The sequence below is a fragment of the Camelina sativa genome, chromosome 5 (genome assembly GCF_030686135.1).
Source record: "Camelina sativa cultivar CO46 ecotype springtype chromosome 5, ASM3068613v1".
Classification (NCBI taxonomy): Eukaryota; Viridiplantae; Streptophyta; class Magnoliopsida; order Brassicales; family Brassicaceae; genus Camelina; species Camelina sativa.
In genome coordinates this window covers 30,154,975-30,169,114 of record NC_141884.1, presented here as the reverse complement: position 1 = coordinate 30,169,114, position 14,140 = coordinate 30,154,975, and the positions used below count along the sequence as shown (strand labels likewise).

Below are 14,140 nucleotides of genomic sequence, written 5' to 3'. Positions count from 1 at the left end.
GAATTATTTGAGATTCATACATTACCGTGCTTATAATTTTCTATTATTTCATTAATTATGTCAAACTAATTTTCTTCTAATTCTCAACCTTGATTGGTTGGTCATAGATCTTTTTTTTTGTGCAAACATAATTGTTACCATTCGTTCAATCTCAAAAGGAGATAAAGAGGAGAAGGTCATCAACCTAATGGTTGGATAAAATAGGCTAATCAAACACAAGTTTACAACAAACATAGATAGATTAGAAAAACATAAATCGTCGGTGAATAGATCCATAGGAGCTTGGAGACAGAGGCTACATCATGATGTGTCAAATAAACTTCCATGAATACATTGAGAAATTTAACATTAATTACTATCAAAAGATTTTGTGATGTTGGAAAATGGTCTTTAGTTGCATTGGTTGCTGGATTGGTTGCTGGAGCAAGCCACTTTAAGATATAAAAGACGTGAACATGTTATCTCCACACATGAGGAGGGAAGAGCTGAGGTTCTCTCTATGGTAGATGAGGTTGGACGCAAGATTAGCTCCCCAAGGGAGGAAGGTGGGGGAGGTTGGACGCAAGGTTATCTCCCCAAGGGAGGAAGGCGGAGCGAAGGTCCTGTCCATGGTGAAGGAGGTTGAACGCAAGGTTCTCTCCATAAGGGAGGAGGGCAGATGTAACATCCGCGAACCAAGTATCACATTTTTGGTCTGAGTGTCGATCGACACCCTTGGTGTATCGATGGACACCATGCTTTCTGGGTTGGTCGTGTTGGTTTTAATTGCTGTTTGGTTTGGTTGGTTCAATTAGAAATCCCTAAACCGTGTATTTAAGGTAAAGGACGACCCAAGTCGAGGGTTTCTGTTGTTTTGGTCGCCGTTGAGTGAGAAAAAGAGAGAAAAAGGAGAGAAAGCGTTGGAGAGTGTTTCTGTGAGATTTTGGCTTGTTCTTGGTAGTTTTTGATGAGATCTGTGGCTGGGGAAGGGTGAGTTGTTGCTGGGAACGAAGGAGAAGCTTGTGAAGGTGTTGTTTCCACCGTTTCTCAACCCAATCTTCCTGTAAAAGAGGTGAGTGCTTGACCATGGTTGATCTAAGCATGAGATCTCTTTTGTTTGGCTGTTATTTTTCTATTTGTGGTGTTTGCTTGCTTGGGTTTGTTGTTTTCGGGTTTCCCATAGGTTCCTGAGGCATTTGGGTGAGTTTGGGACGGTTTCGAGATGATTTGAAACGGAGGATCGACGTTCGTGTTCGTGCAGTTCGCGTCTGCAGAAGCAGTGTCGATCGACACCAGTGTGGTGTCGGTCGACACCATGTTGTGCCAGCATCGATCGACACCGATTTAGCGTCGGTCGACACCAGTCTCATCCGAGACTTGTTTTCCTGGTTTGATGTATTGTTTGTGTTTGTTTGCTTGCTTAAACATGAGAGTCTCAGATGCTTGTGTGTATAACCTAGTAGATGGGAGGACGGCCTCACTAAGTATTTATGATAATACTTACTGATAGACAAGTTTTCACCCAGGGTATCAATTCCCTATGCAGTTGTAGTACAAAGGGCTATAAATCCAAATGGTTGTCTATTGCTAGCAGGAAGGATATGATCAGTAGTATACAAGTCAAGCCAAGCAGATAGGGTTTTGATTCTAACAGTCCTATAATAAATAAAAGAAACAAATATACACAAAGAAACCACACGATCTAAGCACTCGATGAAAGCAATCGAGTACATGATCGAGTGGGGGGGGGGGGATCGAGTAAGTAAATGAGATATGAACAGCTCGAGGTATTACTCGATACAGGTTATCGTGTACCTGATCGGGTAAGTGATTGAGTAAGTAAAGAAAATGTATACAAATAAAATACGAAAGTTCCTAAGGATGGGGTAATCAAATCCTAAGTATTCTTGACCAATACAGATGCCTTACATGCCTCAAGCAATTATTTCCTAGACAATGAATCTCTAAAACCTTGTCACCACACTCTCGCACTAGCAACAATCAACCTTGAACATATCACCACACTCTTGCACTAGCAATATGAACAAGCAGGCATTAAGATCGATTCATTATTGTCAGTAAACTCGAACTCATCTAATTTCTTACTCAGAGTCAAGTAAACCTCTAGCATTGGCTACATCAAGCATTTTATCTACTCCTTTCGGTATGTAGCATTGGTAAACGCCCTAGATCTAATCTCAACCTCTCGGTCTGTTGACAGCATTAAGAACACTAACCTAGAAGGAATCAATCATTTACAATCAAACTAAGGCATCTTAACCGATCAAGAACACAAAATCATCTATCTCATCCCTAGAAACTTTACTACACTACTCGGACATGATAACAAGAAATAAAGCAACGAAAAATGAATGAAAATTGCATTGTATTAAAAGATTGAGTAGAGTAGAAAGAGTACAAGATAAGGATCTAAGAAAAACTATAAAAACTATGAAACAAAATGTAAAAACAAAAAGGAAAAATGTTGAGTCGCTCAGTTCTCTCACTGAAGCTCTCGCTCTCTGGTTTGAGGGTCTGCGGCGTGCTCGTATTCGAGCTAGGAGAGGAGGGGATTTATATATATACTATTAAAGTTGAAGTACTCACTAGACAAATTGGACCATGACTTTTTTTGGTAGGTTTTTCATTAAAAATGATTAGAGAATCACTTAATTTAATTAAATTAACCTATAGTTTTGATTTCACTAATTGACGAAAATACCCCTCGCTCGCCCACTAAAATTTGACCGGGTCGAGACGCGAATCCTCTTTAACCCGGAAATAGAATAAATAAAACCCGCGGATCTGTTTGTACTCCAGGTTTATAATTTTCGGATCATGTTTTTGGTTTGGTTCAAGAATAGTTAATTTCGTTACCAAACAAAGTTATAATCCCTATAAATAAGGAAGCTGGTATTCAAGTATTTAATGACTCAATAATATCAAATATTAACTACTATCATACTTAATCCCTATAATTATTACAAATATTAATAATAATGAGAAATCTTTAATACTTATGGATTGTGACTTTGTTGCTTCCAAAATAATCAATAGATTAAATACGAAATTGTATATATATGTAAACTTATTTGATTTGCTTTTATATTGTGAGATATTTACGGAAACAACAAATCAACTTAATACATTAAATAAAAACAAATCATCATTTAGTTTAGATTTTTCAATATTTCCTTAACAAAATTATAGTAATTAATTATGATTAGTATAGATGGAAAGAATAAAAATGCAGAAATTATATAAATAAAAGTTGTAAACTAATTTACAGAAAATGTGACTAATATATCCCACATCGACTAAATATTTTGGAATATGGTTCATAACCACAATTAATATATGACTAATATGTTTTGAATACAAATGAGCAGGAAGCTTGATTTATCAGGTATCCAAATTTAACAGTTTAATTTGGTTCTATATTTGAGCATATTTAAACTTTTACAAAGTAAACATATTAATATATTTACGTTTTTCAAAAAAATTTAAGAGATTATAAATATTTAAATTTTTATAGATGTTTAAACTATTATAAATATTTGAACATCGAAATTTTAAAATATTATAATATATTTAAGTCTATAAAATATTTATGTAATATTAATATTTTTAATCTTAAAATTTTTAAAATATAAAAAAGTTTGAGTTAAACCCGTTAAAACATGTATTTTTATCAAACTATAAATAAAATTGGTTTTTTACAATTTTGCTGAGATTTGATATATCAAATATTAACTTCTAAATGATAACCTAAGTATACCTAATCTCACTATAAATACAACTAGATTTTAACCCGCGGTACACCGCGGGCATATAATTTATATTTATGTTGTATCTATTTGTTAAATATTGGATGTTTTGTAAATAGAGAAATAACTAAAATTTCCGATTGTTGTGCGGATAAATGTTTATATTATTTTTTAACCCGCAATATACTTCATGACCATTTGTTTGTTATATTTAGTTTGTTTTGTTTAGTGTTTGAGATTCTATTTTGATTTTTAGTTATTAAAACAAAAAATAAGGGATCTAAATACATAATAAGTAATTTATATGCTGTGATTAAGTCACATTTTTTCTAATGTTTTAATTATTTTACACAATCTTAGTTAAATTAACTTGATTTTATGTCAAATATTCTACTATTAGTTTATAAATAATTAAATGAGAATTTAACCTGTGCTAACAAAAATTTAATAATATTTTATTAATTCCAATATGTCCTCTTTATAACTCATCTACTATATAACCACATTATGTAGTATTTTAAACTTTTTTAATTTTACATATTCACAATAATTAAAAAATTTATTAAGTTTATATCTATTAATTATAATATTTAAATAAATGTCTATCGAAGTTTTTCTTACGTTAAGAATCAAATGTCACAGGTTTTGGAAAACAAAATGGGAATCAAATTGTTGTTTTCTTTGTTTGCGAAGGACTCATATATAGAATATCTTCAAAACAAAACAGAATGTGTGGATAAATATATGATAGTTTATATTTGCATATTGATTGCTGTTATTTATTTAGTTGGAATGAAATGTAAAATATTTAGGAAAAAAAATTTGTAGTAATGTTAATTTTGGAAAATTTTTAGGGGTTAATGTTGTAAATAACTTTTTAAATAAATAAAACTAAAAGGGCATAAAACAAAATGTACTTCAAAAATGTTAATATAGATGGTTTCCTAACCATTGAAATACCTCACACTAAAATTTAACAAGCATCTTCTCCTCTTTTGACGACAAACCAAAATAAAGAAAAACTCATCCTTTTACAAAACTACTATCCGATATTGCGGTGTGTCTATCCTCTTACAAAACTACTATCCGATATTGCGGAGTGTCTATTCTCTTACAAAACTACTATCGAATAGTGCGGTGTGTCTATTTCCGTGAAAATCTACATTTTAAAAACTACTTACTCTATTAGGATTTCCAATGTACTGTATAATCACAAATATACAAATAAACACTATATAAACAAAGAAAATAAGTCAAAATAAAAAAATACATTACAAAAATACAAATTATAAAAAAAAACGTAACTAACAAAATATATAATCCCATGCTGTAGCACGGGGTATCACCTAGTAATTAATTAAAAAAACGAATTAGTTTGAAGAAAATAATAATTAACCAATTTTTATGGAAATTGTTACCATAAAAATGGAGCTATTAAATTCAAAATTGCATATACAATATCTACATATTTAATTTGGTTATACTATTTGATATATTTTATGGAAAAAGATAATCAAAATTTTATATTACCAAATCATCCATTATTTCAGATTTTTATAATTTTTCTAAACAAAACTATGCTTATAAATTCGAATGACTACATATAGAAAACACTTAATTTAAACAATTAATATAGAATATTACACATATATTCTAATTTAATTCGTTTCTTAACTATAGCAAATGATTAGAAATATGGTTTGCTCACAAAGATATTTTTGATTCGAAATCAAAACTAACATAATTGTGTATGACCTCTATATATATCATCTTATTAGCAAATTAAATATCACACATCATTGTTTCTTCTGAGAATTTTTGTATAAAACAGCTCATTATCAAACCAAACAACCGTTTTTGTTTATTTTTTATTATAAGAACATTCATATTTTATGTTGTTTGTTTGTTAGTATACTAATCATGTAATCTATTGTGCAGCTTATTCTAAACAACGCAAACATATCAATAATAATTGACATGTTCAAGAAATTATGCTTTAATTTGTTACCCGATAATTTTTTTGTATGGTTAGTACTTCGTAGTATTCTCATACTTTTTTTCTAACTAAGTTAATTTTAATATGATAACAAATATTTACGATGAATCTTTTTGTTTTCTTATCAGTGTATAGAATTTTCTCTTGGTAAGATGCATGAATCATCATGTTTATATGTTCTTAGAAATGGATGAAATATTAAATATTAATTTGTTTCGCATTATAACTTTGTGCCCACCATTTTATTACTTATCTAAATCTTATAATTTGGATAAAAATAAAATTTACGTAGATTTTTTTGGCAAGCATGAACTCGAGCTGACATGGATTTGTTCGACTCAACATCATATACAAGACACAGGACCAAGACAAGATAATCAATACGTAAAAATGGAACATGTATCAAAACGTTTGGCAAGCATGAATTCCAACCAATATTATACTTTTCTATAATATTTGTAAATATATGTAATAATAATACATTATTAAGAAAAAATGATCCAAAAATATAAGTTGATATATTTTTTGAATTTAATCCTATATTATAAGGATTACAATATCTATAATATCCTAAAAATTTACTTCTCAACAACATATTAAAAAAAAATCAAATCTAATATATACATTTAGAATATAAGATTTTTATAAAAATGCAATGTTGGTTTCAAAACTCACAATTATATGGTAGAACGGGTTAGGAGTGATATTTTTATAAATGCAATCTTTTAACACTGTGAGTGTATATTTCTTACAAATATATATTTTTACAAACGCAATATTTTACGGGTTGCAAGTACATTGTGATTGTGTATTTTTGTTACAAATACACTTTTACGGATTAGTTCATTAAATATACACTGTAAATGCGTATTACTATAATTGTATATTTTAATACAAATACAATCTTTTATAGGTTGGTCCGTCAAAATATATGTTATAAGTGTGTATTTTTACCAATGCAATCTTTGATAATATTTTATGTATATTTCAATTTCTACTTTTATGTAGATGAATATTCCTCCGCGCTGTAGCGCGGGTCCGATCCTAGTTTTTTCTTGTAATATAGCAACTAAAAATTAAAATAAATAAACAATATTATAATTTTGAATTTTATAGTATAAATATATATAATTTATTTTATAATTAGATTTTAAATAAAATTAGGTTTTATTTTATCTATTTACTTTTATACAAAACCTTTTTAAGTTAGGTTTTGAATTTTTTCATTTTTATTTTTTAAAATGTTAATAAAGAATTAATATTTGTCAACATCTGAATAATATATTTGATACGTGTCACGATCTTATTAATGAATAATTTTGTCATCAATGTTTATATAATAAGATACATAAAGTAAGAGACAAATAGAGGTTCAAAACTACCTCTATTATCAAACTATTTTTGATATTAGCAAGTAGAATATTTTTGTCTTATGATTTTGCTATTTTCCTTAGAAGACAAGATATTTATATTTTAAAATATGCCTTATTTAGATTTTAATTTTTCAGTGTTAACTAAAGAAAATGTATTCAATGAAAAAACCTCAGTGATCAGATCAATCTAGTTAAAAAAAAAACCATCAGGCGAACTCAAAATTTCATTCTCTTTTACAAGTATTCACTGAAAACAAGATTACTAGTGTACTAACTACCAAATAGACTGTAATCGTCCAAATCCCTCGCGAAAATTCTCACGTCAAAAGATTCAGACACCCCTATTCACAAAACCCACCTAAGATGCAATAAAACAATTTACGCTGTAGCCATGTGCAAAACTCAAGAAGTGGCTCAAAACAGTACCCAGCAGCAAGATCACAAGAACGCTACGAAATGTGAGATTTTTTACAAAATGTTTCAAGGAAAAAAGGGTCGTGAGAGCTCATTTATATATGTATTAGTCATCATATGAAATGTGAGGACTGGTGACACAACCTGGTGCATTAGGATCCTCTGCTCCGCAACAGTCGTAGAACTTGGCTGCATATGGTGGATCATCTGGTTTCAATTCATAATACCTTCATTTATTGACAAAAAACAAGTTTTAGTTTGTCTAAAACTCTTGGTAAAAATACAAAAGTAATCAAACAGATGCATCATACTCTAGTCGGATTCTCCACGTAGGAGCCATGGTTGTGAGTGAATATAATCAGTTAGTTCACCTTAGCGAGAATATGAATGCCAAAACAAAGAAGCATGAACATCAGGCATAAACTCATTTGCTGCACATAACAATAAGAGCTCATCAAACGATAGTTAGCTTTTGCTATGTGGGGGTACTAAAACGCGTGGAACAGAGAACATCAAAAACCGAGGATGTAAGTAAAATAACAAAAGACCAAGAAACAGAGAATCAGATAATATCCTCTAAGATTTATTATCTTCACCCGCTCTTTACTAGTTCCGTTAACCTTAGGATAAACAATATCTTGATTTCCCAAAACAAAATGTAAGCCACTAGGCACCTCCAGTCCTAGGAAGTATTCAAGGTTTAAGAGAGATTGCAATCATTATACAGCTTCATGATTATGCCAAAAGCTCGGACTATCTCATCTAAACTTGGAACTAATAATACTAGAGCAGATCAGGAATTGGTAAACAAACTTGATTTAAAGAGTATTATTAAATGGGTAAGGCAAATACAACAACAGTAGCTAAGTATCTGCAAAGAAGGCGGCGCAAGAGCTAGTTTCCAGAAAAAGAAAAAAAAATAATGAACTTTTTGACCCTAATGATGCAACAAAAAAAGCCATTAAGCTGACTGAGAGATAATGATCAGCTCTCACTTCACCATTATTGGCTTGGCTACAACGAATTTACCAGAATCCACTAAATTAGCTAACAGATCCAAAACCATGGATACACAAATTACTACATGCTAATTTCTCATCTGTGGCAGTACAAAACTTGATTGTTTTCAAAAACCCATTTCATAAGGTAGGGGATCAAGCTGTTGTTTAGGATTGTAAACAGATTTTAGGAAATAACCTTTTCTGGTCATCGTGGCGACGACAAACGAAGAAGGAAGGATGAAAACGGCAAGAGGAAGCGTCGTTTGAAGAATCCGAGTAGCTTTGTTTGCACCTCTGGCACAGCTTCTCTATCTCCTTCGTCTCCATTCTCGATGAGCACTGTAATCAATTTTCGAATTTCTATGGCAACTCAAATGGATCCCATTCCGGTTAACCGGATGTTACGTTTTGGTCTTTTTTTTTTTTTTTTCCCACCGATAATCCACGTTTTAGTTAGTATTGATCCCTCAGTGTCTTTTTTTTTGTTTTTTAAGTAAATGGGCCTACTGGGTTTAGTATTTTTTTTACTTGGTTTCAATAGGGAAATCATTGAAAAAAGGGTGAATTAATCAAATGTTATTCATTTTAGGTAATATTACCAGAATCTACAAAAACTTTTTTATTACTAGAATATTTTGGGTATTTTCAAAATACCCAGCGTGTCCCTGTTTTATGTTATCAAAAAAACGTTATTATAAAAATGTCATTGCCACGTCAGACGCCACGTCAGAAATCGCTGACGTATAACCATAACTCAGCCGTAAGGCGTTACAGAGTATGTTGCGGCTGAGTTATAGGTATGTTGTGGCTGAGTTATCGGAAAAACATTTGAGTAAGAGCGGACAGCTGACTTATGAAAATCTGGCTGAGTTATGCTCATAAGTCAGCCAAGCGTTACGGCTGACTTATTAAAATCTGGCTGAGTTATGCTCTAACTCACCCGTCCTTATGGCTGAGTTTTCACCCGATGGTTGAGTTTTCAAAATTTTGGCTGAGTTATCAATACGACACGGCTGAATTGTCAAAATTTTGGCTGAGTTATCACTACGACACGGCTGAGTTACCATTTTCCGACTGGCTGAGTTATGAAAAACGGCTGACTTATGAGATGTTGTTAGGGCTTAGTTATGGTAAAAAAACAATAACTTAGCCGTGATAGGCTGAATTATTGACAACTCAGCCATTTGACGGCTCACTTATTTGCAAAAGATTAATTACTAGAATGCTATTCAGTTACGGCTGACTTATCAAACGATACGGCTGAGTTTCATATTTTCAGTTGATGAAGCGGCTGAGTTTGGCAGCAATTTTTTTTGCTTTTTAATTACTGTAATGTTTTCATGTTGTGGCTGAGTTTTAATTAGGCCGAGTTATGGTATTGTTTGATGGCTGACTTGCCACGTCGGACGTAGCATTCATGTCAGCATTCCATGTCATCATCTTTTTCTCTGGAAATACGAAACGTCGTTCGACTCTTGTTCTTCAACTGGTTATTAAGTGAACTATTTACCTTCTTATTCACCTTGTTCTTCTACTTCTTCTTCACTTTCTTCTTCACCTTGTTCTTTTACTTCTTCTCCACCTTGTTCTTCATTATCTTTCATGGATTCAGTTCCGGTACTAGTTGTGTCAGGTAATTGGATAAAGACACAGAGATATGTATTTAACTCCGACGATAAAGGGTGTATAGTTGTGCAGATAGATGGAGGCACAACACACGAGAAGCTTGTGAAGCTTGTTATTGAAGACTACGGATTGGACTCGTTTAGACATGAGCTAAAGCTGAGCTACATGTTCTCGAACAGGGCAATGGAACATATGGCGCATGATACTCCACCAGTTTTTGTCTCCAATGATCGATAGTTGCAATGTTTTTTGGGGCTATGGAAAACCGATCAGCTACGTCTCTGTGTAGAGTTTTCGGCGAAAGAGTCTACAGAAACTACTGGAGCTAGAGGAAGTATGATTCAGCAAAGCAAAGACTCGAAAGCAGAATCTACATACGAAGTGTGCGGTGGGGGATTTGAAGGCACTTGTTTTGATTATGGTAAGATCGTTGACAAAGAAAACGAAAAAGAAGTTGTCGAAGTAGCATCTAACGAAAAAGAAGACGATGAATTTTCAACCCGATTTAATGTTTTCGACGACTCCGATTGATGTGATCGTGGGAACGGAGCCTAGCCAAGACCGCCGAGACGCGCGAAGCGGCCCCGAGACGCCGAACCAGTACACACCGGCCACAGACAAAACGCCTAATACAAACGCGGCCAAAGTTTCAAAGGAACTCACCCAAGTCACAGCGAGCCAAAGGAGCCCCGGCCACAACGCCCAAGATGACTTAGAACCGCCAACCCTGACCAAAGCTCGGAGCTAACACCCATTAGAGGAAGCCAAGGCACAAGTCAACGAAGCGGCCAAAACATCATCAACCCCGGAACAGCTCCTCGTACGATTAGTTGCTCCTTGAACAACGTCCCAAGAAGAACTCGAAGACTCGGTCCGATCGGTCTTCACTCTTACCCAAGAGTGAAGACACCAAAGTCGCCAAAGCAAGGAAGTGTACTCTTTTCCCTACTCCGGGTTTTTCCCAATGGGTTTACCGGAGAGGTTTTAACGAGGCATGGAGCTTGGTGCACAACGCCTAAAGGCTAAGTTGCTTCACGCGCAAGGCCAAGGCGGTTATCTCTCTTCCCTCTTATCTTTTTGGTTTAAATTTGAACATTGGGGAATATTCCTCTCGTGATGCTTTTACTTATGAACGTTGAGAGAGTTTGTGGCTAGCGTGTTAGTCAAAAGGTGGCGACGTGTTCTCATTGCAAATGGAACACGTCAAAGGTTGATGTGCGGATCAAGATGAATCCGCGTGTCTTTAAGCCCCTACCTAAACCTAACTATTTAAACTCCTCTTAGCCCTTGTTCCTCCTTTAGACTTGAATGAAAATAAAAACTTTTCTCAAGAGAGATTCTTGACTTGTCCCCATCCTCTCATTAGCTCAATACGAGATTGTCTAAGTGAGAGAAGAACCAGCCCTCTTGTGTCGTCACTCGATCCACTCACGTTTCCCCTTGCTTCGTTTCCTTCATTTCCCCTTCGCAACCTCGAGTTCTCTTCCACAAGTTCTCGAGTTCTCCATCGAACCGTTTCAAAACGTCTCCATCGTCGCTTCCATTGCAACCGACCGTTCGTTCGATTCTGCATCTGTTCCACCTGATGGACCAGTTCGTGGCCCCTCGACCGTATTCCCAAATGGCTCGTTTGAATCGCTTCAAACTCCGTTTCCCTCATTTGATTCTCGCATAGATCCGAAGCCAAAAGCCTTTGTCGAGGAAAGTTCCATCGTTCAAGAGTTGACCGAGAGCTCAAGCCACGTCCGTGCCGCGACTGTACCGCGACCGCGTCTCCGGGTCACATCAGCTTGGTATCAGAGCTTCAAAGCTCTTACGAGGTTGTTTCTTTCGAGAACTTTTCCATTTCTTTTAAAGTTTGAATCTTGGTTGTTTAATAGTAAAGCTTGCATCTTTTTGTTCCTTAGGATCCGTTTGTTCTTTTGGTTTAATTTAGTGCATGTTTAGGATTGTTAGTCGTTTGCTTAGGTTGATAGTCTTCGTTATTGTTCATCCTGTTCATAGTTTAGTTTGTCTGTGTTCTTGCTTGTGTGCTTTTAGATTGATAAAGTTAGGAGAGTATCCTTGTTTACGCGTTTTCAATTTGGTCATACAGCAGTCTTTGTCGTTTTGCACTTTTACTTTTGCTTTATTTGATTAGTCTTAGGTTGAGTGTGTCATAGCTGTCAGCAAGTTCCTTTTGTGGATAAGATTTATCTTGTGTGTGGTCCTAGGACGAGTGATACTCACGCGTTTGGATTGTGTTTTTTGTTTGCGAGGTTTAAATTCAAACCAACCACGTCACCAACGACTGGTCCGTACGAACGATGGCCGAACAGCAACATCCAGCAAATTCGCTTCCTCCACCTGAAATAGGAGTCACTCTCGCAGTCTTACGCAACGGCATAGAGCAATTGGCCGAGCGCATGAACCGACTAGAGTTGTTGAACCCTCCTAGGGAAGATCCTCAACCCGCGAGGCGACAACGATACGAAACAGAGAGCGACCAGTCCGAGGAGGGTTACGAACCAAGGCCTAGCCAAAGCCACCGACGAGACGATCATTATGACGATGGCCCGAGGCATTACGAACCAGCCCACAAGATGACCGCACCTACGTTCGCGGGGAAATCCGACCCTGGAGCTTACCTCGACTGGGAGAGCAGCATGGAGCACTTGTATTCGTGCCATGCCTATCCGGATTTGCGTAAGGTCCAAATGCCGTGGCTCAGTTCATCGAACACGCTCTCACTTGGTGGGATCGCCTCGAGGCCGAGCAGCATTGCAACCGAGAACGGCCTATCACCAATTGGGAAGTTCTCAAGGTCGAGATGCGTCGACGTTTCGTGCCATCGTCCTATCACCGAGAACAACAAAAGAAGTTTCAGCGACTCACACAGGGCAACCGATCGGTTGAAGAATATTATGAGGAGTTCGAGCACCTGCACAATCGATTGCAAGTCGACGATTCTGAGGAGTCTCTCATGGCTCAATTCCTGGACGGGTTGCAAGAACGTATCACACACAAGGTCGAACGCCAACCTATCAATTGTTCAAGGAGCTGTTGCACCTCGCCATGTAGATAGAGAACTAAATCAAGAAGAAGAGCGCCTCCGCGCCTCGTGTTCGCATTCAAGGAGCTTCGACCTGGACTCCTAATGCCTCTCCTTCAAACCGACTACCGGAGAAGCCGAAGGCGATCAGTGCTGACTCACGGTTCAAAACCAGAGAGCCGTCCACCAATGAACGACAAGATCCGCAGCGTGACATCAATGATGTCCGGAGCCGCGATATAGTCTGCTTCAAGTGTCAAGGGAGAGGACACTACACGCGAGAATGTATAAATGCCTGCACAATGATCCTTACCGAAGCCGGTGAGATCGAATCTGAAGATGAGGCGACCGAGGAGAAAGCTAAAGGCGAAGCCGAACTGGAAGTAGCCGTAGCTGAGCCAGAGGTTGGGGAACTCTTGATGATCAGACGCGTCCTCAACACCAATACGGAGGCCGACGAGAACACCAACCAGCGCGCTAACATCTTCTACACTAGGTGCACTGTAAGTGGAAAAGTGTATGGCTTGATTATAGACGGAGGATCTTGCACCAATGTTGCAAGTTCTAGCCTTGTCAAGAAATTGTCTCTAGAGACAACAAACCACCCTCATCCTTATCGCTTGAAATGGTGGAATGATAAGGCTTTGATCCATGTTAGGGAACAGGTCACAGTCCCATTTAGTGTTGGACCCTACAAGGACCAAGTCCTATGTGATGTGATTCCTATGCAGGCTGGCCACCTCTTATTGGGGCGTCCTTGGCAGTCTGATAAAAGAACCACTCACTGTGGCCACACCAACCAATATTCCTTTGTCCATAACAATATGCGCATTTGTTTGAAACCCTTGAGTCCTACACAAGTCTATGAAATGCAATCAACGCTATCTAAGGATTCGGGCTGTAAAACGAACCTCTTAATTCGACCCTATATTGCTAGAACGTCCCTTAAGGAC

The 14,140-nt window shown here is 36.0% G+C and overlaps 1 protein-coding gene across 2 annotated transcripts; it reads right to left on the bottom strand.

Moving 5' to 3' along the window:
- Positions 1 to 7,323: 7,323 nt before the first annotated feature.
- Positions 7,324 to 8,981, bottom strand: LOC147944474 (uncharacterized). 2 transcript variants are annotated; one of them, XR_015557571.1, is made up of 3 exons: positions 8,727 to 8,867; positions 7,841 to 7,960; positions 7,324 to 7,756 (listed from the first exon to the last, which is right to left on the bottom strand). XR_015557571.1 is itself a non-coding variant. In XM_087450884.1 (2 exons), the coding sequence occupies exons 1-2, from the start codon at positions 8,855 to 8,857 to the stop codon at positions 7,636 to 7,638; spliced, it is 252 nt and encodes an 83-aa protein (XP_087307010.1). In that variant the 5' UTR covers positions 8,858 to 8,981; the 3' UTR covers positions 7,324 to 7,635. The 2 variants fall into 2 exon arrangements, 1 of the variants encoding a protein (XP_087307010.1); XM_087450884.1 differs by lacking the exon at positions 7,841 to 7,960 and having other exon boundaries at positions 8,727 to 8,981.
- Positions 8,982 to 14,140: the final 5,159 nt, after the last annotated feature.